Below are 27,858 nucleotides of genomic sequence, written 5' to 3'. Positions count from 1 at the left end.
GGAGTCTCCGAAGAAAAGGGCCCACGTCAGTCAAGAGGCTCGCGCTAACTCGTGCGGGTGACTGCCACATTCCCGGCGCAGGAAAATGCATTCTTTTGTTGTTGGCGGAGACGGTCCCCTTCCGCAGCTCCCGGGCCAAGGTGGGTAGCGCAGTGGGACCGCAGCTCCGGGAGTGGCGGGGGTGGGGGCACTGCGCGGGGCCGCGCTCCCGCCCTCGGCGGCGCCCACCGGAGCGGTAGGAGGCGGCGGCGGCGGCCCGCGAGGGGGCGGCGGCAAAGCGGGGCTTTGTGGCCGCGGCGCGCGCGGCGGGGCCTGGCCGGCCGGGGGCGCGCGGCCGCCCGGCGCCTGGAGCCCGCGGCCCTGCCGGCCGCCCAGCCCGCCAGAGCCGCCCAGGCCGCCGCGCTCGCGCCTCCGCGCAACTCCCCGGGACCCGCGGCCGCCGCGCCGCCGCTGCAGGTAGGAGGCTGAGGCCGGGAGGGCCGCGGCCGGCCGGGGAAAGCGGGCGGAGCGGGAGCGCGAGGCGGGGCGGGGGGTCTGGCGGGCTCTCGGGCCGAGCCGCCGCGCCCTCCTCCCCGCAGGCCGACGGCCGCCCGCGCGCGCCGCGGTGCCCCGGGAACCCGGCCTGCCCGCCCGCCCGCGTACAAAGCGCCGGCGCGCGGGCCTCACAGACGCGCTGGAGCTCCCCCGGGAGGAGGGGGGGCTCCGAGCTCCGGGCACCGGAGGCGCTGGAGGAAAAATCCAGCAGAGCCCGCGGTGCCGCTGTCCTCACATCCCCACTGTGTGCAGGGAACTGCGCTCGCTGCTTTTCCGTACTTGTCTCCATTGAGACCCCTGCCTCGGGTCCCAGCCTGATGGATAATGGGCTGGGTCCCTCCGAGGATCTGAGGAGGAAACAGCGCCTCACGTCCCGGCCCGACTGACCTTGGGGAAGCTCTTTTACTCCGAGGCTGCTGGGTTGATATTTCTATTATGGGGGAGTAGGGTGTGATGTAATAACCACCCCCAGGTACTATTGTGGGAGATAATGTGTATCCGCTGATAGCTAAATTTAAGTACTTCATGTCCCAGGCCCCGGGTCCTAAACAGTTGGCATGAATTATTAAATCATCGCACTAGTACTGAGGTAGTTCTGTAAATTGCTGGGAGAATTTTTATGTTGGAGTAAGAAACAAGAATTTAGTCTCCCTATTCTGATGATAGAGAATGGATGTTTTATCACTTCAATAACATTTAACAGTTTAAATGTTTTGCGGTACTTAGGAGAATCGCTTTAGGGTGAAGACAGATCTTTTCACACATTTAAAACTGGAGCTGGGGTATTAGGGCCTGAGCTGTGTGTATGTGTGTGTGGGGGGGGGAGGTTTAGCATGTCAGAAGAGACCACGAGTGTGTGATTTCTCAGGAAATTGCTGCATGTTAATAAAATAGTTCCTGAGTTAGGACTGAGGACAGCTATGAGAGTTTGAGGCCAGAGAGGGCGATAAGGAATGGAGAAAAAGAATTCAGAAACCCGGAGAAAGATGGGGTCATCCATTTCCTCTCCCCACGACTGCATCTTGAGACAGGTCTTTCCTGAGGGGGAGTGGGAGGAGTCCCGAAGAGAGATCAAAGTTGTCTCTCCTTGTTCCCGCGGCTGGGCGGAAGTGTTGAGATGAAACGCGGGCACTGACACCAGGCCTGGCCAAGCGGTGCGCGTCTTAGGATGCAGTGTTCCTGGTAGCGTGTTTCGGGAGAAGTAGATACCGGACAGCCCTCAAGGTTGATAAGATGCTTAAAATATCAATCCTAACTGATGTGAAGAAGGGGCGTTGGGACCTGTCTTCACTTGCTTAAGTGACAGTTTGACTGAAGAAACTTAAGAGTGTCAGTTTGGAATGACACTAATAGTAAGGCACTATAAGGAAAAAACAAAACAAAACAAAACAAACCAGGAACGCTGCCAGGGTCTGCTGCAGTACTTGGACCAGCAGCGAGGCATGGAGCTGGCCACTTCAGTATGGCTGGAAGCCACTAGCAAGGCACTCTGCACGCTCCCAATTTCTTACCCTTTTCCATGAGTGATTCCTTGGATAAAGGTGTTTTGTTTTAAACTAGGACGCAAAAGGGGATTTGGGGGTACACAGTGATGGTACGGGCAACAAATACTATGCATTGCGGAAAGAGCAAGTGCTTCGGGAGAGGGACAACTTGAGAGCTCATCTGTTTCCCTGCTGTCCCTTACCTTTGTGATTATGGTGTGTGTGTGTGTGTGTGTGTGTGTGTGTGTGTGTGTGTGAGAGAGAGAGAGAGAGAGAGAGAGAGAGAGAGAGAGAGAGAGAGAGAGAAGACACACACACACAGAGAAGATGGTTTTCTTTTCTCAAGTAGTTGGCGGGAAACTCAACAGTGATTCACTATATTTCCTGGCCATTAGGAAATTCATTCAAAAAACTTTGTTTCCTGAGCACCAGTCCTTTGCTGAGTCATATGCTACATGTTGAGGTGCAGAGATGAGTCAGAAATTATATATTTCCTTAGGAGTTTCCCATTTCAGAGAGGGAGATGGGCCCAAAGGGCAAATTATAAAAAATGTGGGATGTGCTACTGGTTGACATTTATGATTGACAGTGGGCTTGTAGAAGAGGGGGGTTACCTCATTTGCTAGAGACTCGGGGGCAGTGTGCTTCAATGAGATGAGTTTGAGCCCTATGGCAGAGATTCTGAATGTGCTATGACCACCAACTTTTATCTGATTCATGCTATCGAGTCTCAGCTGTGACATTCTCTCTCTTAAAAAGGCAGTGGCATTGTGCATATAGCATGTAGGCTATTCGTTTGGTAGAGTCCGGAGACTCTTCTGCAATGCTCTTGCGTTCAGTGTCGGATGGGTGGATTATTGAATGGGAAGATAGCAAAAGTAAAGAATAAATAGTGAGTAGCAGATAGACAGAGCTGAATGGCAAAACATCAAACCGCACCATCCAGCAGAGATGACTGGGTATAGATCGCATGAGAGAGCGACCACAAGACTAGATCAAATCTAGGACTTAGGGTAGTCAGCTGGAGTTTCCAGTCAAGAGCCCCAGGTAGAGTGGGACCGTCTTCTCAGGTCAAAGAACAAACAGCAGCAGGTTGAGAACATAATAAACAGGGCGTTTACAGCTCTCCAACAGAGACTAGCTGCGGAAACTGAGACAGTCTGCTGGAGTTCCCAACCGAGAGAATTGTAGGCAAGAGTGTCCTCTGTCTTCTCCATGGGTGAACTTCCAGCTTCATCTTCAGCTAAGTTGGTTGTAGATAGTTGATCTCCTAATCTGTTCTCAAGGACAAGTTGTTCTTAATACCCACTGTTGCTTGCTGCTTTCCTCCTTACAGAAGTCAGGAGCCCGCTTTTCCAAGGAGAGGGAGTCTTGGAGGAGACAGTGCAGGACCTCCCCCCTCCCAGAGCCAGCTCGCACCAAGTAAGAGCAGAGGACAGTTAACCAACATAATGTACGTTACACTGTGTGAACTCACTTTGGGAGGAAAGTTGTTACACAGAAGCAGGTGTGTGGGCTGTAGTTTAGGCAGGTTTTAGAACAATTCCATGAGAGCTGGGTCTGTTAGGATAGAAATGGGTACTGAATGGACCTTGGAGCAAAGATTACAGGCAGAGGAAGTCTGAAATAAACCGAGCCATGAGAAGATAGCAAATTAAAGGGCTTGAAGGTGAGTTTGGTGTGATTAGGTTGAAAGATACGTGAGGAGGGGCAGATGGAGGAGGTGCTGATACTCTGGTGGGATCTAGAAACGCCCTGGGTGTCTTATGAGGAGTTTGGACTTGTTTTATGACTTAGGAAATGGAAAAGATGTCACAGGGCTGAGTACAGCAGGGCTGTATTTAGTGTGACCTCTCCTGTGGCTGTGTGGAAGATGCATTAGGCATTTAGGAGACCAGTTGCAGACCGAGGTCTGACAGAAGAGACAAGCAGTGAGAATAGGGGAGACAGAAGTAGATACTGCGGTAATCGCGGAATGCGTTTTAGTAACTGCTCGCTCATGTTGGAGAACACGCTGAGGTGTTTGGCTTGGGGAAGCCCCATGGGTATGGTTAAAGTCACCAGATGACATGAGAGTTACAGATGGTGGGGGAATCATTAGTATGGCTTCAGCTCTCTGGAGGATTGGTCCATATGGGACAGTGATAGAGGAGGTTGGTAGAGGGATGACAGTGTGTCTGAACAAGCCCTGAGCATCTCCTGTGTGGAGGATGCGCACGTTAGCAGTGTGGAGAAACGGCTGTAAGAGACCTGTGCTAAGAGCTGAGCACGCTAGCCCTGGGCTAGAGCCCTGGGACCCAGTCTTCTGAAGTGGGAGTGGAGGAGAGTGTACCAGCTAAGACAAGAGGCGGGATGGCGTGTAACCCCCAGAAGGGCATGTCAGAAGCACTTCCTGCCAGGGAGGCTTTAATAATAAATCTAAAGGCATTTCAGGTGCCGGGGCGGGGAGCTGATTTAGGATGAAGCTGTGGAGGAGGTGAAGGAAGGGGTCAGGACTTTTAAGAACACTCATCTAGTTTAAAGAAGGGTTTGTGTAAGTTGGAGGACAGAGAAGAAGAGGGTGAGGAGTGGGGGCTTGCCTTAAACACAAAGCTGGTTCCAGTCTGAGTCCCACTCGGATACAGATGGCAAAGATAAACACTTCCACGTTCTCTGGCTGCTCGGAGAGAGTGGGTAAGGGGATAACACGTTAGAAGAAAGGGGTCAGTGCTGATGCAAAGCCTTCAGAAATGGGAGGAGGTGGGAGGGAGGAAAGGGCGTAAGTGAGCAGCTGTCCTGGGCAGGTAGGTCTGAGCGTGCAAATAGAAAGAGGCAACCATAGTTATCCCAAGACTCCGAGAGACTGCCATTTATACTTCCTTCACGATCTTCATGGTTTTCTCAAGAAACCAGAAAACTACAATTTCCCTATTAATCCTTTATCAAAATAGATACTTTGGATAGTAGAACGTGTGACTGTAATTAATAAAAACATACAAATGGCAGGCAGGTGTGTGACAGCATGCATTCAGCAGGTATTTGTCAAGTGTCTGCTGCGTGGTGGACAGTCTTCGAGACACTGGAGAACTGATCACTGGCCTTGGCTGCTTTACCTGAAATTGCTTCATTTATAAAAAATCAAAGCTGTCTACGGCCTTAAAGCCAGAAGACCATTTGAAGTTCCAGGACCATTCCATCGTTTTGGGCGGTATTGTATTTCAGTGGTCTAAACCCCTACTAGCTTTGTGAATAACCAGAAGATGCCAGCCCTGTCTTGCGGTGGAATGCGGAAAAGTGACTGTGAACATGGACCGCCAGCCCTGGACGGGACTTAGAGAGCACCTGCTTTGGTTGTAATGCAGAGATGAGGAACTGGCAGGGAGGAGCGAGAGCTTGCTGCATGTCACAAAATAAGTGACAGAGTGCCCTTAAGTTTTCAGATGACGTGTCAGTCAGCTTCCTGTCACTGTGCCGAACTCTGAGTTAATCAGTTTATAAAAAGAAGAGGCCTGGGTTGGGGGTGTAGCTGAGTAGTGCACACTTGCCCAGCATGCACAAAGCCCTGGCTTAGCCCTTGCACTGCATTTGGGGATTGGATGATTATTTGGGCCCATACTTTTTGTTTGTTTGAGATAAGGCCTATGCAGCCTTGGGTGACCTGGGACTCGCTATTTAGATGAAACTAGCTTTGAACTAAAGGTTCGTCTGCTCTGCTTCAAGAGCTGGGGTTAAAGGTGTGTGCCAGACGTCTGTGGAGGCTCATACTCCTTGAGGTCTTCAGTCGGCCCCGTTGATTTGGGTCTATGGCAGGGCAGTGTGGCACGGTGGGAGTACGTGGTAGAGAAAGATTCCTTACCTTAGGCCAGGGAGCAAAGAGAAGATGAGGAAGGGGCTGGAGTTCTGCTGTCTCCTTCAGGTGCTCAGTCTGTGTCCTGAAGTCACCTCACTAGAGCCACCTCTGACGGTTCCAGTTTTTCCCGAGAATGTCAAGCTGGGCACTCGGCTCTAACACAAGGGGCCTTATGATCCAAATCACAGCAGATGGGATGGCGGGGGATGACTTGAAAATACCTCACGGAAAAGGGCACCTTAACGGGACGATGTGAGGACGGAGCTTGGAAATAAAACCATGAAGCTTCAGGAGCAGGCTGTCCCCTCCGTTACCAGGTCCCCAGGAAGCCCTTATGTGTGCCAAGCTGTAGATTTTTCATCTGTGATGGAGGAGAGGTTAGGTGAGGTCTTTTATTTTTTCTTTTTAAAGTTTTAATAAGCTAGGATTTGGGTTATTTCAAAGAATGATCATTTCAAGATGTTGAATCAGGATACAGAATGGTAACAGAAAGTAGGAACTAGCCTTTGCTTTCTTAGGACAGACTGTAACCTGTTGGCGGGCCTCCATGGGAGGTAGCTGACAGGTCCCTCAGCCCACCCATGACATCCATATGTCATATGTTACTCCTTTATGTCTCCCAGGCTGTGAGCCTGTTTTGTTCCACTGCTAATTTGTTTCTAGTGGGCAGTAAGGTTCTTATTCTTAGGAACAGCTCTGTCCTGGAATAAAGTCCTGGGCACATCTCTGCTGCTGTGCCCACATTGCCACTCAGTGCTACAGAGTGCTGTAAATCTCTGTGCTGATTTACAGTTCTGACTGCAATCTCGCCACCTTAGGGAGCACCGTTCTCTTTGATGCCAGCTCAGGACTGTTGCTCTTGCGGGCCCTGTGCATCTCAGTGCCTCTGCATTCTCTTCCTCCCATCTTCCTGTGTATGCACAGACACATCCTGGTCATGATGTCCTTTAACACATTTCTTTCTCCCTATGAACGTTGCCTCACTCTGGGTGCAGAGCCTTTCTTACCCCACCCCCTCCCTTTAAAAAAAAAAAACTCTGGATTATCTCCTTTGGTTCTTTCTAGTCACATCCTTAGAAGTCTAACCCATGTGGTCTCTTGTTCACAAGAAGGCAGACCCCCTCTTCCCTTCCCTGAGCAGCCAGGGCACGTGGTCCTTTGTTATGGTGTCTGTTCCTGAATGCCATTCCTTTCAGGCATCAGCTTGTGAGTGTGCTCTTCCCAAGATGTGGAGTTCCACTTACCTTTGTGTCCGCCATATATTTTAGAACAGTGCTTAGCCTTTTAAAGGAGTACATTCTATATTGGTTAAATTTTATGTGTCTGAAAAAAAAAAGATTGGTAAGTATATGTGTGAGTATACATTATACAGATCACGATACTTTGGAAGCAGTTTGAAATGGGGTTAAACAGAAAGAACCACAGTGCACTGATGAGCTGATCTTGCTTCTTACTCACTGCTGGGCTTGGTGCGGGGTCAGGCTTACTAATCCATCTCACAGGTGATGCACTGACCTGCCCAGAGATGCACAGCTCAAATGTTGGCCAGAATTTGAGTGCCGGGTCTTGGTACCCTGTGTCTTGCTTCATTTCACCTCACTATGGGAGCCCGGCTTATTACTGTCTGACCCGTCTAAGGTCTCCAACCCAGCTCTTCAGTTACCAGGATTAACTTCCAAGTCTGATTTTTTTTTTCCTATAAAAGAAACAAAATTTTTGCTGTTTCTCTAGACTTTGCTCGAAGACTTTGCTTTCACCCTTGGTGGACTTTTAACACCACAAATTGTCATATCAGTCTTCTTTGCTCGCCATGACAAAATACTGCAGATTGCGTGGCTTCAACACAGACTTTTCCCTTGTGGTTTCAGTGCCTGAGAAGTCCTAGATCAGTGTGTTGGCAAGAAAGGCTTCATTGCGAGGCTCTCGTCTTGGTGTGCCAGTCGTGGCCACTTTGTAGTATGCTCACCTGCCCCCCTCCTTTGTCCATTGTGGGAGGGGGTGTGTGCAAGGTCTCAGATGTCTCTGTTAGGGCACTATTCCTGTTGGACCAAAGGCCCATACTTAGGGTCTCATTTAATCCTAATTACTTCTCTAAATTAATCCCAAATGCAGCCCACTGGAGACTAATGATTTCGCATTGGGAGTTGGTAACATACAGTCATTCAGTTCACAAAACAGCTGGCTTTCCCTTTTAAGGTGAATATTAAATAAACTAGTACCTGGTCATCAACTTCTGGTGGTTTAATCAATGTTAGTGTTTTGGGAATTGTGCTAATCGCTTTCTCTTTGTTCTTTTATGGTATTAGAATTACTGTGCTCTTTTATTTAGACCTGTCTTCAGATCTTTGCCAAGCCCCAGGGGAACTTTCACTGCATTTGGATTTTGCTGTTTTATTGACCATTTTTACTTTAATGCAGCTTTTTAGTATACTTTAACACAGCTTTGTTTTATATGATATTCTGTGTGTGGCTGGTGGTTTTATACCTATATAAAATGTACATGTGTATTCACTGTCTACTGGGACCCACTTGGGAGGGTCACTGGGCTGCTGTTGGGTTACAACCATGGTAATATACTCGCAGGTAGTATACTAGCAGAACAGCACCCATAAGGAGTTGCTGCTGAGCAGAGTAGGGGGCGGAGAAGGCAGCCAACGCTAGTGAAAGCTCACACAAACGGGAAGGCTTGCTGTGTTGCCATCTGTAACCTATTATGGACATCGTGGATTAGTTTTAAGCTAGATTATGCTTTTTGGCCTTGGTATTTCCAATGACACGCTTTGCTGGAGAGATCTCTTACTTGGGAAGTTGTTTGTTTGACGAGAACTGTCAGTCAGGTGTCCTGTGGGATGCCACCCTACCCCTGGGGTGTGGCCCTCTTTAAAGCACTGCTTTAAAACTCTGTAGTTGCTTCCAGTTTTTATCAGACAGGCTGGGGAAATGATTTCAGAGTTCCCATTAGACTGAGTGAGGGGTGTTTTCGTGGGGGAATGTATGGGCCCTCAGTTTAAGAGAGAGCAAGGAGGTAATGGAGGTAAGGGGATGGAGAGGCAAGAAGACAGAACCAGCAAGTGGGGATGGGCAGAGCAGACACCGTTCCCTAGGCTGCCCTGTCATTGGACATTTGCCAGCAGATCACTGGATTGCCCAGTAATTGACATCATTTTAGCAGGAAGTAGAGACCATCTCCAGAGCTGAAATGAGAGAACCAGGCCGAGGAGAGGAGTGTAGGCTTTGCATACATGTGCTGGCTATGACTCCTGGTTCTGCCACTCACTGTCTCTGTGACTGTGTGGCAGGTTCCTGGGCCTCAGTTCCTTATATTGGAAATAGACATAATCATTAGTTTGTAGAGTTAACAGCTCCCCTCAGAAGACTCTTGGGAATCCACAAGGAAACTATGGGGTGCAAAAGCTTGGGCTTACATCACAATCCCTTTTAACTTTCTGTTGAACACAACCACATGGCCCAGAGAGGCCTGGTGTTCTACGAAATTAAGCCAAGTAAATTAGCAACTCTGGTTGTACTTAGCTAGTGATTAAATAACAGTTTAGTTAATAGGCTGTTAATGGTTCCCAGGTGTTGGTAATTCTGGGTATTTGCTTTTGAGAGCAGTTGTATAATTTCTTCTGGTACTTAGATTTTTCTTTAACAGAAAAATTGAAGGGTAATGGATGATGCTATCAAGAGCGATTTAGGGAAGGATGAAATGAGATCCTGCACCTAAAGCATCCGGTATACAGCCTAACTCACAGTAAGAGCCCAGTAAAACTTGTCTGCTCTTATTGGGGCTCAGCCTGGCCACCCTTAAGGCAGAGAGAACTCTGAAATTTCAGCACTCCTGCCCCCAACCCTGACCTTTCTTTCCATCACCACCTGATGACAGCCAGGGGTACTGCACACATGGCCAGGAAGTCTTCCTAAATTGTTTGACAAACTCAGCTCTACCAAGTGTCACAGAGACTGGACCTCAGAGTATGGTTTGTTTGCCTGAGAGCCAAGATCATAGAACATTAAGCAATGAAAAGACGTTTTTCACCTCCACAGTTGGGTAGAATTAGAATGTTTGTGACAAGAGCAGAGAAGTAGACAGACAGATGGACTTGTGTGCTGTAAGTGGGATGTAGTCAGCTACACGGTTTACAAAGACAATTAGGATGCTTTCATCTTTTGAGGTGACAGTTCCTTGTCTAGATGGGTTTTGAAAAAATAGTCAAAGTAAGAGGAATATTGATTTAGAAAGTAAGCATATGCAAATATATACAAATATTTAAAATAGCTTTATACCTAACAGGAAAAGTAGAGTGAAACCCTTTTCATTTGTGAATTAGAAACCTGAGTCCTTAGAGCAGCCCTTTTTAAAAGAACAGGGAACACACGGGGGCAGTAGACATAGCATGTCTCCTGAGGCAGAGGTGTGGGTGTGGGCAAGTCAGAATTGGCTCAGGGAACTATTCATGTTTGATAACTCCCATTGTGCCCAGTGACTCTGTAGTAAAAGCCACAGAAAGTTGGACATGGGTGTGCCATAAGATAGAGATGATACGGGAGAGGGCAGCTGTGCAGGACCTGTGTTCGAAAATTTTAGTTTGGGGAACAATGGATTATAGGGAGTAGACATATTGATGAAAGGAAAGAGTTAATTTTGACCTGTGGAGGAAAAGGAGCCCTGATTGGGTGTCACTGTGGGACTACTGGAGTAATACAAAGCATGGGTTTGAAAGTTTAAAGGAACCAGGGTCATGGCCTTGAAGAAAAATGGCCCCTTATTTAACTTTGCATAAGGTCTGAGGCAAACCTACTTTTGACACATATTTAGTTGTCTTTGTAACGCTGATACCATGTGCCCAGTGTGACTGCGAAGAGAGAAGTCTTGTGGAGGGGGGCTATCCCTCCCCGACTCGAGATGAGGTGTAGAGCATTGTGGAGGCCCTCCTCAGATTCTGTCACCCTCACTTAAGGGCAGGTTCAAGACTTTCTGCTGGTCTGGTCTGCTCCAGCCTCAGTCTGATACAACAGGATACCCCCTCAGCAGGTATTGTGGGTGTGAGTAGCTGGCTTATAGTTTGGCTTTTATAGGGTGGTTTTAAGATTAATATATATATATATATATATATATATATATATATATATATATTTGTGTGTGAGCACACATGTGTGTACATAAGTGCGTGTGTGCGCGTGCACCTGTAGAGGGCACAAGAAGGTGCTGGATCACCTAAAGCTCAAACTGTAGTTGGTTGTGAGCTGCCCAGTAACTGAGCTCTGGTCCTCTGGAAGAGCATCAGGCACTCTTACATAGCCCCCATAAGGTGGTATATTTTTCTTAAAGTCACAGGCTACAAAGAGATCCTGTATCCAAAAAAAAAAAAAAAAAGGAAAAAAGAAAAGAAAGCCACAGCCTTTTCCCCTATTTTTTTTTAACGGAAAAATTCAAATGCACAAAATGATTGAGAAAACAACATAGTGAACTTGGTATATCTGTCACTCTTGGTGTTTGGGTGACCTCACTTTTAGCTATCAGTCAACTCCTTTCAAGGTGGTTCCCAATTCTTTTGTTAAGAAGTGGTCAGTTTTAAATGGATTCCACCATCAGTATCTTGATGTTTGCCCACTACTCTGAAAGATCAGAGGCTTAGAGAACATCAAAGGGTCTGGGCTGTGTTGGTCCTTTGCGGCAGGGAATGTTCCAGTGCTCACTTTGTTCTGCAGCAGCAGTGCCTCTGCCGTGTTTGCCATCACTCATGTGAGGGATTCATCTCACAGGAAAACTCTTGTGAGCAGAAGATGGCGGCGATATTGGGGTGGGGGTGTTTCGTACACATCAGCACAGTAAGGCATTTATAAAGTGCTCAGCACTGTAGAGGAGGGCAGGATGACTTAAGGAGTCCTGGTTGAATAATTTGAAACTGCCCAAAGTCCAAAGAATAATCATAGATTGACACCAGGAACACTAGGCTTCTGGGACAAGATCTCAGACTCCCCTGCTGTCTTTGGGCCCCGGGCAGTTCACTTCAGCTTTCTGGCTCGTGCCTCCCTCAGTTGTGGAGAGGAGCACTGTACTGAAATTACAGAAATTGTTTGCTTAAGACTGTAGACTCTTAAGAGTGACTTTCAGTTGCCAGGCTGTGGTGGTGCACAGGAGGCAGGGACAGGCGGATCTCTAACTTGGAGGCCAGCCAGGTCTGCATAGAGAGTTCCAGATCATCCAGGACTGCACAGAGAAACCCTGTCCCAAAGCACCAAATAGAATAAATAAAAATAGTGGCTTAGACCCAATGGGTCACAGACTTCTCTCATTTTTAATTTATTTCTTTTCTTTTTGAGACATAACCTCACACTGTAGCTTAGACTGGTCTAGAACTCACTGTGGGCTCCAGCTCACAATGCTCCCTTGCCTGGAGTGGTAGTGGAGTGACAGGTGTAAGCTACCGTGCTGGGCTTCTCCTCTCGTTTTGAAGAAGGACCCGAGGTTGCCCCAGTTCATCACCTAGGTCACGGATACAAAACTGAAACCAGCAGATACCAGGGCTGGAGAGCTGGCTCAATGGTTAAGAACACTTGTTCTTACAAAGGACCTGGGTTTGATTCTCAGCACCCACGTGGCAGCTCACTGTTGTCTGTCATTCCAGTGCCAGGAGATCCAGCATCCTTTTCTGACCTCCCTGGGCACCAGGCTTGTGAGTGGTACATAGACATACATATAGGCAAAATGTACACAAAAATAAATCTAAACAATAATTAAAATAAAAATATCAGATATCCAGGAGCAATGTCTTTATGAGTCTGAAATCTTGGTAGTGCGTATATAATATATATATATATATGTTATATATATTATATATATAATCTGTTTGATTAGACAGTGATCTCTACCTCCATCTGTGCCAAAATAAATAAATGCATAAAGAAAGAAGAGTAGGCTGTTTATTTCCCAAGCGGCCTAACATTTGGACCAACTCCTTGCATTAAGCAGAGCTAAATTAGAGAACAGAGTGATAAGTGGGTGTCCAAAGACTCCTGGGAAGTTGACTTGGAGAATGTGAGATCCCATTCTCAGGAAAGTTCTGGACATCTTCCTGTGCTTCGCCATTAATGAAAAATGAGTTACTTGCCTCATTATAAAGAAGGGAACCAATTTAGGGACTATAAGCCTCGGTGATTTGTGCCGTTTTTATCGCTAGAATTGGTAATTCTTTCTTCAAACTTCCCCCCTTTGCAGGCTAGCTGACGACCAGGAGAAACAGAGCGGAAAATGCAAAACAACGAAATTATTAAACCGGCCAAATACTTCTCAGAGCTGGAGAAGAGCATCTTGCTTGCTTTAGTAGAGAAGTACAAGTATGTGCTGGAGTGTAAGAAAAGCGATGCGCGAACTATCGCCCTCAAGCAGCGCACCTGGCAGGCGCTGGCCCACGAGTACAACTCCCAGCCCAGCGTGTCGCTGCGGGATTTCAAACAGCTCAAGAAGTGCTGGGAGAACATCAAGGCTCGGACCAAAAAAATTATGGCCCACGAGAGAAGGGAGAAAGTGAAGCGCAGCGGGAGCCCCCTGCTGAGTAACCACGTCCTGGGCAAGGAGAAGATCAGCAGCATGCTGCCCGAGCAGCTGTACTTCCTGCAGAGTCCGCCTGAGGAGGAGCCCGAATACCACCAGGATGCAGCTGTTCAAGGTACTCCCCGGGCAGTGGGGCTCCCCTGGCTGGAACAGCTTAACACTGGATTTTTTTAAAAAAAGATGTATATGGGTGCTCTATCTGCATGTACGGCCTCGTACCAGAAGAGGGCATCAGATCCCACTATAGATGGTTGTGAGCCACCATGAGGTTGCTGGGATGAATTCAGGACCTCTAGAAGAGCAAAGAGGAGACAGTGCTCTTAACTGCTGAGCCAACTCTCCAGCCCCTTACCACTGCAACTGTAAAATGCTTCAAATATGTAAGAAATGTTGGTATCAGACTGGGTCGTTACACAGGACTTCAGAAGTCCTGATATTTTTATTTTTATGCAGAGATGATCATAACTCAACCATAAGGAGCACATCAGTATCATGCTCATTAATGTAGTATTCTTTTTTTAAAAGAGGTTTTTTTTAAATTTATTTTTTTAGATTTATTTATTTATTATGTACACAACATTCTGCCTGCATGTATGCCTGCAGGCCAGAAGAGGGCACCAGATCTCATTACACATAGTTGTGAGTCACCATGTGGTTGCTGGGAATTGAACTCGGGACCTCTGGAAGAGCAGTCAGTGCTCTTAACCTCTGAGCCATCTCTCCAGCCCATTAATGAGGTATTCTGATTGCTTAGCTCAAACCATGTCTGTTTTATTAAAGGAAATTTGATGGAAATTTCTGTGCGTTCACTCGGTCTTTTAAAAAGCTGTTTTTGAGAAGCTACTGTGGTAGGTCTTGCTTTAAGTCAAGCAAAAGGCCGTGTTAAATGAGTAAACTAGTTCCAATTTAGAAACAGAAGCACAATTTAGCAACTCAAGAGACGGCCCAGTGATTCAGAGCACTTGCTGCTCTTACGGAGGACCAGAGTTCAGTTCTCAGCACCCATGTTTGGCAGTGGACACTTACTGGTAACTCCAGCCCCTGGGAATCAATACCGTATTCTGGTTTGTGCAGGCATCCCCATGCTCATATGCAGGGCCACATACAGTCATATACACACAAAGAAGAATTAAATAAACATGTGTACATAGACACATATTTCTTTAATATACATATATATTAAGTATATATACACATGGTTTTTCTGTGTAGTCTTGGCTGTCCTGAAACTCACTCTGTAGACCAGGCTGACCTCACTCACAGAGACCTGCCTGTGTCTCGAGAGTGCTGGGATTAAAGACGTGCACCACCATGCCTGACTAGAAATATAATTTAAAAAAAATGCATGCAAAGTACAGAGACTAAATAAGCAAGATGCCGTGTCAGCATTCACTCCAGTGCCTCCCAGTATTCTCACTCCCTGGAGTACTGTGACCCAGTTTTCTTATTTGTGTCGTTCTGGGGAGTTAGAGAAATTCTAGGAACGAAAGTTAAATTTTAACATACTCCTCTTGAAAAGAGCAAAACATGCCACATTTAATTCTCAGGGAAGGAAGAGACTGTCTGCAATCAAAGATGTATGATTGGTTACCCATGGCTTCTGAAGGTGGGCATGAAGGGGTACCCCTGTCTGCAGGCAGGCAAAGGGTGGATATGCAGACAGATAAACGGTCAACAACTCTCACCTCGTTTAAGACAGGAAGTGGCACCTTTCTATAAAAGGTCATTGCAGTTTGCAGAAGGTACGCCACGGAGCAGAAGAAGGTTGGTGGGCTTGCTACGGGGCTGCACAGAGGTGCTCCAAGGACCCAGCAAGCACTTGCCTGGGAAATCTGGGTCTTACCTTGCAGAACACTGAATTCAGTGTCCCCAGAGTAGACAGATCTCCGAGGGCCTGGCTCCTGTTAATTAAAAGTTGTAAGAAACTGTTAGAAACCAAGAATGCTGTGTAGAGTGAGAAAGATAGTTACCATGTGAGCCAAATACGTGCTTTTGATTAACACTTTTCCCCCTGTGGGTGGGATCATCCTAGGAAGCTAAATTACAGCCCAAACTTTGCTTGCTAATCAGTTGATTAAGTCCAGGCTAGTGGGCTGGGTGACCACAGTGGTCAGTTGTCATGAACCTTATGTATCATTTCATGACATAGGAAACTGATGTCTGGGTTTTGATTCTTGGGGTCCCATACCAAGCTAACTCTTGGCAGAGACAGTTTATGTGGGCACCGCCGGCTCTCTTCTCCCTCTGTGCTGCTTCTGTTGGGCATGTGCCTCCTTTGCTGGGCTTTGAGGTTCCCATCACTTTGCTGCCTTGTTGGCTGCAGAGCATTCGGACAGTGCAGTGGTCTGAAGGCGTGGCTCTGGGAACGGAAGTGGTGGGTTAACCGGGCTGACTTTCCCCAGGTCCTAGCAGTGCTGACTTTCCCCAGGTCCTGGCTATGGGAATGGAGGAGATGGGTTAGCAGGGATGACTTTCCCCGGGTCCTGGGCTGGCTATGGGAATGGAGGAGATGGGTTAGCAGGGCTGACTTTCCCCAGGTCCTGGTTCTGGGAACGGTGGAGGTGGGTTAGCAGGGCTGACTTTCCCCGGGTCCTGGCTCTGGGAATGGAGGAGGTGGGTTAGCAGGGCTGACTTTCCCCGGGTCCTGGCTATGGGAATGGAGGAGATGGGTTAGCAGGGCTGACTTTCCCCGGGTCCTGGCTCTGGGAATGGAAGAGGTGGGTTAGCAGGGCTGACTTTCCCCGGGTCCTGGGCTGTGCTGAGGAAGACGCTCCTGTGAGTTCCACTTTTTTAGCAAATGTGTGTTCTGGATTGTTATGTGTCAGTTTTGTAGCTATTCTTTTTATGTTTTTAGTTCTCCTTCTATCATGTGACTCCTGGGGACTGATCTCAGGCTTGGTGGCAAGTAGCTTTATCCATGAGCCATCTCATAAGCCCTTATAGGGTTGTATTTGTGGAACAACCCCCCCCACACACACACACACACTTTTAAAATCTGAGGTAGGATCTAGAGATTTCATCTTGTGACTTTTTTTGAATTTCAGATTTAGTCTCATTATGTAGCCCTGGATGGTCTGGAACTCTTTATATAGGCCAGGCTGGCATTGAGCTAATAGAGGTCTAATTGCCTCTGCCTCCCAATTACTGGAACTAAAAGCATACACCACTACACTTGGCCAAAATATGGATCCTTGATGCCCTTTCTGTAGAGGCGTTTGCTAGGGACTCATTTGTAAGACATTTATTAAGATTTGTTTGATTTTACACATATGTGTGTGACAGTGTATGTATGTTTATATACGCACCACACACCTCTAGGGTACCTATGGAGGCCAGAGGGTGTCCCCTGGAACTGGAGTTACAGACAATTGTGAGCTACCTCATGTTGGTTCTGGGAACCAAACCCTGGTGCTTTGCAAGAACAGCGAGCATTCTTATTACTGAGACATCTCTGCAAGTTATTTTAACTTAGATACTTGTACATAGGTCACACTGGAGGTGTCCCTGTTTGCTGGTGTTTGTTAAAACACAACCAAGGCTCCTGCTTCCATGACAGACCTGAGAGCAGCGAGCCTTGGCATGCCCAAAGTGATGCTAACACTAATAGTTGAGGCACTGGAACTCTTTCTGCAGTTCAAAGTGGCTTTGAGGTTTTTACCCATTTTCTATTTACTTTGGAGAAGTCAGGGAGAAGGTCCTGCAGAGATGGCTCAGCGGGTACAGTGCTTGCTGTTCAGAGTCCAACAGCTCCACAACAGGCCAGCTGTAATCCCAGTTCTGTAGGGAGTGGGGACAGGAGGCCTCTGGAGTCACAAATCCAGCTCAGGTTCAGGGAGACACCCTGTGCCAAGGGTATGAGGCAGAGTGATGGAGCAGGGCATCTGGTGTCTTCCTCTGTCCTAGAGGAGATGTGCACATGCTCATCTCTGTAGCTGGAGGTTTCTCGTCCCACTAGGTCCCACAGCTGCTTTTAAAATAACCACTCAGAGGCTTAATATTAACTGTTTGACCTATTAGCTTAGGCTTATTATTAACTAGTGCTTACAATTTAACCCATTTCTATTAGTCTATATTGTACTATGAGGCTCGTAGCTTGTTACCTCACATCTTGCTTCCCCAGTGGCTGCTGACATCTCCCCTGACTCTTCCTTCTTTCTCCCTCTATCTCTGCTTAGATTTCCGGCTCAGCCCTGCCATAGGCCAAAACAACTTCTTTATTAACCAATGGTAATAAAACATATTCACAGCATACAGAGGGACATCTCGGCATCCCACATCACATCCCCCAGCTCCCTTCCTCCTTCCCTCACTCCTTCCTCTCTCTCTCTCTCACACACACAAATGGTAATAAAGTTAAATGAACAAAAATGGGAAGGGTAGGGAAGGCTAACATTATTAATGATAGTTTCTGCAAATTGGTTCAGAAAAAGGTAGAAAATATAAATATCAAGGTTTTGACACATGACTCTGTGTGTGTTGCTTTTGTATCTGTAACACTGTAGTATCTAATACAAAAGCCATGTGGCAGGAGGCTAATAAGCTGTTGAAATATGAGTAGACAAAACTGAGATGATCTGTAACCACACGCACCACATTTTGAAGCCTTAATATCACAAAAGAATCTCATCAATAATTTTATGTTAATTACATGTTTAAATAAGTTTTTAGATAACACTGGATAAAATGTATCACAAAATCAGCGTAGCTTTTGTAATGTGGGTGTAATTCAGAATTACACATGCAGTTTATAGTCTACTCTGGTGATCAGTGCTCGGTTTCCAGATATGTGCTGGAGTTTATTATAAAATGGTAAGCAGGATGGAGTTTAACAGATTCCACTAGAGGCCTCCCTCTAGCTATGTTTATATGGGAGATGGCATAACCGTGTCACTAACCCGTGGATGTTCATGGCTTCGTCAAAGACTTTCTTAACATGTTCAGCAGTGTTTGAACACAGTGGCCTTACCATTTAAGAAATAAACTTAGGAACTTATTCATAAGAAAACCAGCGTTTGTCCTGTAGGCACTGGCTCCTTATCACAGTTTCCAGTGTGCAGACTTTGCGATCTGTGATAATTATCCTTTTAGAAGAACAGGTGTGGAGAGGGTGGCCTAGTTGGTAAGACGACAGTTTGAATACATTAAGATGACTTGTTTGTTTAGTTGTGTTTGTGCATGTCACAGCATTGTGTGAGGTCAGAGGACAACTTGGAGGAGTGGGCTCTCTTATTTACCACATGGATCCTGGGGATCCAACTCAGGCCATCAGAGTTGGCAGCAAACACCTTTACCCATTGAGGTAGCTCAGCAGTGCCTTGAATACATTTAAGAGACCTGGGCATTTTTAATAGCAGCCACACAGTTTTTGAGAAGTTAAATTTTTGCATTATATCTCTTTATGAAGCTTTCATTAAATCATGTGAACGTTTCCTTCCGAGTCCCCTTTTCGCTGTTGAACCCAGTGCTCTTCTAGGGTGTGAGCTCAGGTACAGAGGACTGCGATGGATTTCCAGTCGCGGCACACTTGCATCCTCGGTCTGTGCAAAGCTCCTCTAGTGTGTTAGCGGTGTGTGTTCCCCTTTGGTTCTCTTGTATTGCATCCTGATGGCTCTGCCATGCTTTAGTATTCTCTCACCTGTACTCATTAGTCCACACGTTACACCCGTGCTAGAGTGGGTCTTTCTTCGCTTTCCTCACCTGGAAGAGCATGTTTAAGACTCAGTTCTGTTGTTGTGTGTAAGCCCAGCCTTTTCATTTTAGTTAAGATGTAAGATCTGTTCGTACAGCCACTGCATCGCACTCATTTTCTCAGGCCTCTTTCCTTCGTTCTGACGAGCTAACCGGAGACTGTCCCGCACAGTTTTCTTCTCGTCTGTTCGTTGCTGTCGTAGGCTTCGCCTGAGAATGTTAAATTTACTCAAATTACCCAAGTGATAGAACACCCTCTTGGCTGAGTCCTCAGTCCCAGGAAAGTCTTCCCACTCTTTTTGCATAGAATTGGGCTGTTTTCTATTTCGGGTGGCATTGTTTCACCTGGGAGAGAGATGGCAGGGTATACATTGCTGCAGGCTGCTATTCCCAGGCTAGTCTTTTTCCCATGAAGGGATCGCTCAGCCTGAGTACCAGCATCTATGGATAGGTGCTGCGATTTGTTTGAAAATTGCTTTACTGGTCTGTCTGGCGTTAAGCCCTGTCTTCCTCCAGTCTTCCTAAGAGGTCTGGCTGTTTTCCTTGGAGTGCGTGTAGCGGCACACACCTTAAAAGGATTCATTTCTTTGCTTACAGACATTACGATGCTATGATTTTGTTGTTACGCGGGCCTGGATCAGAATCCTGGATTTTCATGTTGCCAGATGGCTGTGGATGCTAGATTTGGTTTCCTGGAGTCATCGTGTCCCCAGAGGCTGTAGAGGTTGTAGACACTGACTGAGAGATTGTAGAGCACCGGTGGCTGTGTGATGCATGGGACAGCCACCGCAGACACTGTCACCACCATGTCCCTGAAGCCTAGAATTGTTCAGGTGAAGGGGAATATCTGAGAATTGGAAGGAAGTTTTACACTGTGAATGGACGAACTTTAAAGGCTCATCGGTGTGAACTCGAGCTGTGAGGGTAGAAGTGTCTGTTTTCAGTCTTCAAAATCAAAACCATTTTCAGATCTGAGATGGGAAAGGAAACGGGAGGTAAGGTGGTTGAGCCTCGCATCCAAGGGCTTCTGCCCCGGTGTCGCCCTTCCCATTTGTCTCCTGTGTCAGGTGGGGAGAGATGTGCCCCACTGTCACCAGCTCCGTCCACATGCATTTATCCAGTGCTCCCTGCTGTCCCAAGCTCTGCGCCGGGCTCTCTCCACACGAGAGTGAAGTGAGAGGCCTTTTCTCCCTCCAGAGAGCTGGAGACCTGAGGGGAGGGAATGGTCAGAGACTTTTTTCTTCTTTCTTTTTCTTTGTTTTTTTTTGGGGGGGGGGCTATATTTATTTTTAAAGATTTATTTTTATTTATGTGTATACACATTTTGCTTGCACGTGTACTATATGCACGCAGTGCCCACAGAGGCCAGAGGAGGGCACCAGATTCCCCTGTAATCAGGGTGCTGGGAATCAAACCTGGGAGCTCCAGAGGAACCACAGGTATTTGCAGACTGCAGTGCTCTCCACCAAACCTCAGACTGCAGTGAACTCTTGTCTTCTCCTGCCTTATACACCTCTCTCTGCCCAGCCGTATCACTCCTGTCCCAGCCTCCCTAGTGCTGGCCTTAAAGGCCTCTGACTCCTGAGTGCAGGGATCGCCTTTGTGTGGGTTCTAGTTCTCTTTTCAGACAGATTCAGTCTCACGTAACCCAGGGTGGCCTTGAACTCACAGAGATCCCTCTGTCTCTGTCTCCCAAGTACTGGGATTAAAGGTGTGTGCCACCACTCCCTGGCCTCTAGTGGCTTAGCTCCGCACTCTGATCTTCAGGCAAGCTTTATTTGTTAAAATACAAATAAAATATCTCTATAGTAGTCCAAGCTGACATTACACTGGTGAACCTCCTACCTCAGTCTTCAATGTGCTAGGAGACAGGCATGTATAATACCTAGCTTCAGCTAGTGCCAGGAAGACAGAGAATTTGCAGGAAGGACACTGAGTCCCGGTGAGAGCTGTTGGACTTGGTAGGAGTACTAGGGAAACATTCTCATTATCTAGATGGTACTAAAGTGGTTTTGGTTTTGTTTTTTTTCCGGCTGGAGAGATGGCTCAGCGCGTAAGCGCTTGGGAACATTGGCTGCTTCCAGGGGACCTGAGTTCAATTCCCAGCACTCACATGGCAGCTCACAGCTATCTGTAGCTCCAGTTCCAGGGGATCTGGCACCTTCACACCCATCACACATAGTTAAATAAATTATTTTCAAAAAGGTTTTTTCCTTCTTTACCAAAAATTTCTGTATTTCAGATTTCTGCATTTTTCTTTAGCCTCAGTTAGAGACTCCTTATAGTTGTTACCTCGCCCTTCGGAGTGGAGTCATCCCGACAGGAGCCATTCTCCTTCCATTAGCAGAATGTTACGAATTAGGTTCCCCCAGCAGCTGTTAACATTCCCAGCATCCCCTCTTCCAGAATCATGTACTGGACATATCATGTAATCAATTTTGTTAATAAATTAGTATTTTCTCTAAGGAGAAGATTCTCATTACTGAAAATGTAGAGCTTCTCAAGGCAGTCTTGGCGGCACAGCTAGAAATCTCCGCGGGGATGCTGGCGGTGTAGAGAGTGCTCGCCCACTGTGAGAAAGCCCTGGGTGCAGTCCCTAGCTTCACAGGAAACCAGATGTGGTGGTTTGCATGCCTGTAATCCCAGCCGCAGGCAATGGGGTGGGGAGTAGAGGCAGGAGGATGAAAAGTTAAAGGTCATCCTCAGCTGCACGGCAAGTCTGTGCACGGCCGGGAATGGAGGCCCTATCTCAAACAAGCAAACAAACAAAAAGATCCACGAGCTATTGGAGTTAGTGGTTTTCTTATTGACATTCTCTAAGACTAATATTATAACCCTATAAAAATATCAATGTACACACCGCATCTACAAAAGGAACCTTTTTATATTCATGTGCTCTTTTCTTTGTGTATTCAGGCCAATAAGCATCACTAGCCATCCACTGGGTACCAAGGAAGGTAATTAGTATCCACGGGTAAATGAAATGAGCAAGGCCTGGTGCCAAAATAGAACAGTGTGTGCTGAGTGCTGTTAAGGAGAACACTTACGAAGGAGAGGTCTGAGGCTTCAGAACAACCAGTGTTGGCCCTGAACCAGTAGGGATCGCAGAGGAGGTTGAAAAAGAGAAACTGGTGTGTGGGAGTGATAAGTACTGAGTCTAACGCCAAGTTGTGGGACTAGTGAGACACCGAAGCCTGACTTCAGAGAGTGAGTGTTTGGGGTGGGACCCACGTGCACACAGAAGAGTGAAACAAGGAAGAAACAAGGCTGGGACCAGATTATGAAGTTAAATTGACAATAGAGCCAGAGATGGGGACCCTGGGGGGGGGAGCAGAATTCCGAAAGGGGGACAGGTGAGTGGAACAGGAGCTTCCGTACTCCAAGGAGACTGGAGAGGAGCAATCAGGGAGGAAGGTGGCTGGGAAAAGTGCATAGGGGAGGGTAATGAGTCAAGAGCTAATGGAGGAAGGGGATTTTCAGGTTTGTCAGGTGCTGAGGAGAAGGTAAGGGAGCCGAACACTGCCTTCTCCCCACAGGGCTGGGGTTGACATCCAGATGAAAGCAGGATCTCTGACTCCTGATAGGCGTGTTCTCTGACCATGCCCTGGAGATGCCCCAGTGACAAAGTGAGTCAGGTGAGGTCAGAGGGCCGAGTGCAGACCCTGCAGTGAGGGCCGCGGTTGTCTGGAATTGGACTGACGTTTTAATTCTGTCTGTAAAGTCTTGTAACATGTTTCCCGCTACTGTTTTTTTGCCGTTGTTGTTTCCAGAATCCTTTGCTGCTTCAAATAGAGAACTGTGCGACGAAGAGAAAGAGTTCGTCCATTTCCCAGTGTGTGAGGGGACCTCACAACCGGAACCTTCGTGTTCAGCCGTCAGAATAACAGCCAATAAGAACTACAGGAGCAAAACAACTCAGGAAGGTGCTTTAAAGAAGATGCATGAGGAGGAGCACCACCAGCAAATGTCCATCCTACAGCTGCAGCTGATCCAAATGAACGAGGTGCACGTGGCCAAAATCCAGCAGATAGAGCGCGAGTGTGAGATGGCGGAGGAGGAGCACAGGATCAAGATGGAAGTCCTCAACAAGAAGAAGATGTACTGGGAAAGAAAACTACAAACTTTTACCAAGGAGTGGCCTGTTTCTTCATTTAACCGGCCCTTTCCCAATTCACCCTAAGACTGGGGGATGGCTCCCTTGTAGTTAATGTGTGTTGGCAAGGCAAGTCTGGGATGGGACTTTGGCGGTCGGTAGCCTGTAACGGAGCTATGCCTAGGAGAATTAGAGTGGTAGTAGTCACTTATTTAAGAAATCATTCAGGTAAACAGCTGCGTCCCATGTACCCCTCACATGGCCAAGAAGCTGGTCCAGTCTCTGAAGATCACCACTATGCGTGCTAGAACTCACTGAACGTCATGTTTCTTAGTTAGAATTCGTAGAAGAACCATGTGTGAGTGTTGTATTTTCTCTTTTCTTTCTTTCTTCTTCTTCTTTTTTTTTTTTTTTTTAACGAAACGCAAGTGTGATGAAAAAGGAGTTTGGCTGATGATTTTTACTTTATTTTTTAGTTTGTTTTTTTCAGCTGACAGTGGAGCTTTTGCGGCCAGATTGCTGGGCATCCCCCCCCCCAACCCCACTGTTGAAGCTGCCCTGTGTGGCTGTTTCTCCACCTTTTGGGTGTCATTCTCTGAGTGAGGATGTCCAGGAAGCCCAGCGTTTGGAAGGGCATTTCCTAACAGGGCTCACAACCGCCTTTGAAGGCTTTTCCCAAAGAGGCTTTCCGAGGAGTGTCTCCCACAGTGGTGGTTTTAGTAGAAGTAGGGCTATAACAACTTTGAGGGTTTAATGTTCAGTTAGGTTCCTACATCCTGTTTGTTTTATTGTTTTATTAAAAACGTCTTAAAATGTTACAGTAACACTGTGTATGTTTTTCAAGGTGCTGCCATCCCAGCCCAGATCCCTCCCAACTTTTTACTACTGAGTGAATGGTTGTGCTGGAGCCGTTGCCCTGACTTCAGTCTCTGGCCTCCTTAGGAAAGGCCCTGCTCTTACTGTGCTCATCAAGGCATTAGCTCACGGTAATGCTGTGTTGCTGGGGTTGCACATCAGCCAGGATTAGGCTTTGTAAGGATCTGCTACTGACACATTTGGAGATATGAATGGATAAATGGTATTTTGATTGAGCTGTGAGGTTTCTGCTGTAGTAGCCTAATGTTTAAAAAAAAAAAAAAAACAAAGCCAGAAAGATCCTTTAGAGTTTGGAGCAGTGGTAGCTGGAAGCCACAGAGTGACGCTTCAGTGCCCGGGCAGGAGAGCGTTCTCTTGGGATGAGATTCTGTGTTGGGTGGGGGTGGTAGCGGTCAGGACTGGTGTGCAAAGTGTGGCTCTGCGTGAGGGTGCTGTGTGGCTCCGGCCAACTCCCTGAAACCTTGACCTGGTGCTTCCTGTCCACAGAACAAGGGAGTTTAGCTACATCGTGTGTGGAGCCGGTTTCAGCTCTTTAGCCCTGGTGTGGTTTGTGCCACTCTGTAGGCAATGGCTGACATCATGGCAGCCTGGAGGGCGTGGGTCTACACAGGGTTGTCTCCAGACGTGGCCAAGCTTTGGAGTTTAGGTCCTGGGGCCTGTAAAGTTTTGTGAGGTTCTCACAGATTCACAATTTTGTGCACTGCATATAACGTAAGCAGGTATCAATTTTGTACATTGAATCTATTTTAAATATTTTAGAGGAATTAGTCCATTATTTTAGATATATCCTGAAACGAGGGACTAGAAGTAGGGTCCTTTCATGAGAGGTTTTTGTTCTTAGTTTTGATTAAATGGATCCTTCAGAGAAAGAAGGGTTTTAAAGTCTCAAGTTCAGATGGTGTGTGGAGGACAGAAATCGACTCCCTGTGTCTCCCTTCAGGATCAGAACAGGGATGGAAAGGTCTAAACACAAATGTAAGATGAAGAGGGTTGCCTTTGCTTCACCTACTGATCTATCAAAACATCTTATTAAGATGCACATCCCAGAGTTAAGGCGTGAGATTCTTTCTGCGTTTTGTGTAAGTCCCAGGTTATGCCTGATCTGATGGTCTGCTCAACATGTCTCTGAATGACCAGACTTAAAGGGATCTCTGGAAATTTTGCATCTTTTGCATACAGTGATGTGGTGGTTATGCTTTCCTAAGAATTTATGACTTAAACTCACAAAAAGCAACATAGATTAACAAAAACCTTCCCCACACCGTAGTGCATTTTAATTGGACTATAAAACCACTGAACTAATTCCTGACTGAACAAATACAGGATAATTAAGCCAGAGCCTGAAGCCCCTTGCTGTACTGCTAATGGTATTTATGAGTTTGCAACAGTGGTCTGCAATATTTGACTATGTGTTAGAAACAATATTTTATAATTAGTCCCACTTGGTCTCCCTTCCAGAGGTTCTGAGTCAGTTGACAATGGGTGGGGCCTGATATTCAGTAGTTTTGGAATCTTTATAGATGATTATGATGCATAGTTGAGATTGAGAACCACTTTGTGCAAAATTCACGAGTATATTTCTGTTGATTCTTAATTCCAGAAAGCCATGATGAAGTTAGGAATTGATGCCCAGAGAAGAACCCATCAGGCACCAGGCCTGTAACTCGTAAATAGCGAAAGAGAACTTCAGGCAGGACCTTTTGATTCTGAAACACACAGCCCCACCTGCTGTCTTTGCCCTTTCTCTCGCAGCTGTATCAAGGATTTGCTTTATGTCGAGACTTGGATAATGTTACAGAGTGCTTGCTGAAGCATCTTCATTCATGAGCAAACACAGCACATCCCAATTCATTTTGCTTTTAAGCCTGTTATTACCTGAGGTGGAAATGCAATAATCATTTCTAGACAGGAATTGTGGGACAGATACATATGAGAAAATATTAAGACATGGTTGAACATCATGGACGTTGCCCAGGTGGGAGGGAGGACTGGTACCTGGCAGGCTGTGGACTTAACTGGTACACATCGTCAAATGCTTTTTCAGATAATAGAAAACCAAGGAAAGCGAGGAAAGGAGTCATAGAAGGGTGGTATTTGAATCGAGGCTTTAGAGCTGACATTTTGGCAGGTGATTTGGAATGCATAGCACATCACTCAGTAACACATAGATGGGAGAGAGAAGAGTGAGGTAGAGGGGAATTTTCAGATTGGATCAGAGCTGTGCACAAGGAGAATTAGAAGATGGAACTGAGGGGAGAGGAGACTGAAGCTGGGACTTACAAGTAGGAGGGCTTGGCTTTGGTTGGGTGAGGTGTCAGGACCAGGAGGAGGCAGGGAAACGGAGACCAGTGTGAAGGGTCGAGGCAGACTTGGTGATTGTTTTTGTTAAAGAGGAGTAGGTGATCAGAGCTAGACTCATGAGGTGACTGGTGCGTGACAGGAAGGGACGGTGCGGATGTCCTCTCGGACATATGACTTGTCATAGAGGAGCCTAGGCACAGACACTGGCACTTGTTCTCAGGTCTTTGGCTGTCAGATCTCTGCCATGACTTTTCTCCTCTTTACTTAACCTTGTTGTTTTTTCCACCTGGTCCTTGGCCACCTGACTCTTTTGGCCCTGCCTTTGTCACCAATATCACCACTGCCACTAGAGGCCCCTCATTTGATATCTCTTACAGCGGGTTTTCTGTTTGTTTTTTGTGGTGGCCTCCAGTTTTTCTCTAGATACTTGGCACCCACCAATTTGAGGTGTTTTGTTTGTTTGTTTTGTTTTGTTTATGTCCCATGTCGAATAGAGAAATCCTGGCTGGAAAAGGGTTGATGACTTCCATGTATTAATACCACAACCCTTTTCTGAAAAAAAAAAAATCAAAGATGGCATCCTACCCAGTGGGTCCACTATTTAGGACTGTTTCAAGGGTTTCGCCAGGACAATCTTTAAGTGCGTTTTCTTTTGTTTCTCTTCCGAAGAGACTGGGAGGCAGAGATGACACAGTAGGAGAGTGCATTTGAGTTGTCAACAGTCTCTGCCGTGTCAGGTCAATTACATCAGCACTTGGTTTAGGCCAGAGGAAAGGAATGATTGTGCCTCCTGGGAATGTCACAAGGACCTGATAATTATATTTGGCGAAGCTATGAGGAGTGGCTCTGTAATGTCATTGCTGAGAATTACCCTTTTAGTAGCATTTCTGGACGCCTGAGCTTTTCAGAGGGATGGCACTTCGTCTCTGCCGTGCCATCCTTCCTGCTGGGCTCCTTCCCAGGCGGTCCTCCTACTCCTCCCTGCCCTTGCTTCCTCATCTGTTTGGATTTTCTCCTGTCCCCTCCCCAACCCCGGTTCTCCAGCCCCTTCTGCCCCCACCACAGCTTCCACTCTCCCAAGCTTCAGGTGGAAGGTATAAGGATGCTTGTCCCTGGGATGCTTGGAGGATGGCTCGTTCAGCACCTGAGGGAGTCTTGGTCCATGTTTCTGTGACTTGCTTCTATGCTGCAGTTGCTACCTTTGTGTTCGTGGGACTCAAAAGTCATGGGAAAGGTGACCAGGAACCTGTGACAGCAGCAAATGCTTTCCCAATTGTGCCATATTATTATGCTCTTCAACAGAGTTTACTAATCTCTGCCTCAGTTTCTCCATCCGTGAAAGTGATGTAATACTTATCTACCTCCCTTGGATGTTGTGAAGATTAGTATGTGTTGGTAAAGCACTTTTGAAATAAAGAATGATGACAAGCATTTGACATTACTGTTGTCATGGATGCTCTACTGTTGAGAGGCTGGGCTGCCTCATGGTGGAAGC

General features: G+C 46.9%; 1 protein-coding gene across 2 annotated transcripts; it reads left to right on the top strand.

The window, feature by feature from the left end:
• Positions 1 to 27,799, top strand: Msantd3 (Myb/SANT DNA binding domain containing 3). 2 transcript variants are annotated; one of them, XM_048419972.3, is made up of 3 exons: positions 1 to 140; positions 13,070 to 13,520; positions 22,864 to 27,799. In XM_048419972.3, exons 2-3 carry the CDS (start codon positions 13,103 to 13,105, stop codon positions 23,271 to 23,273), a joined length of 828 nt encoding a protein of 275 aa, XP_048275929.1. In that variant the 5' UTR covers positions 1 to 140; positions 13,070 to 13,102; the 3' UTR covers positions 23,274 to 27,799. The 2 variants fall into 2 exon arrangements, with proteins under 2 accessions (XP_048275929.1, XP_085533296.1); XM_085677170.2 differs by lacking the exon at positions 1 to 140 and adding an exon at positions 323 to 456.
• The last annotated feature ends 59 nt before the right edge of the window (positions 27,800 to 27,858 follow it).

This window comes from Myodes glareolus, chromosome 16, assembly GCF_982192425.1.
Source record: "Myodes glareolus chromosome 16, mMyoGla1.1, whole genome shotgun sequence".
Taxonomy (NCBI): Eukaryota; Metazoa; Chordata; class Mammalia; order Rodentia; family Cricetidae; genus Myodes; species Myodes glareolus.
Note: the sequence above shows the minus strand (reverse complement) of the source record. Positions and strands in the feature narration are given on the sequence as shown.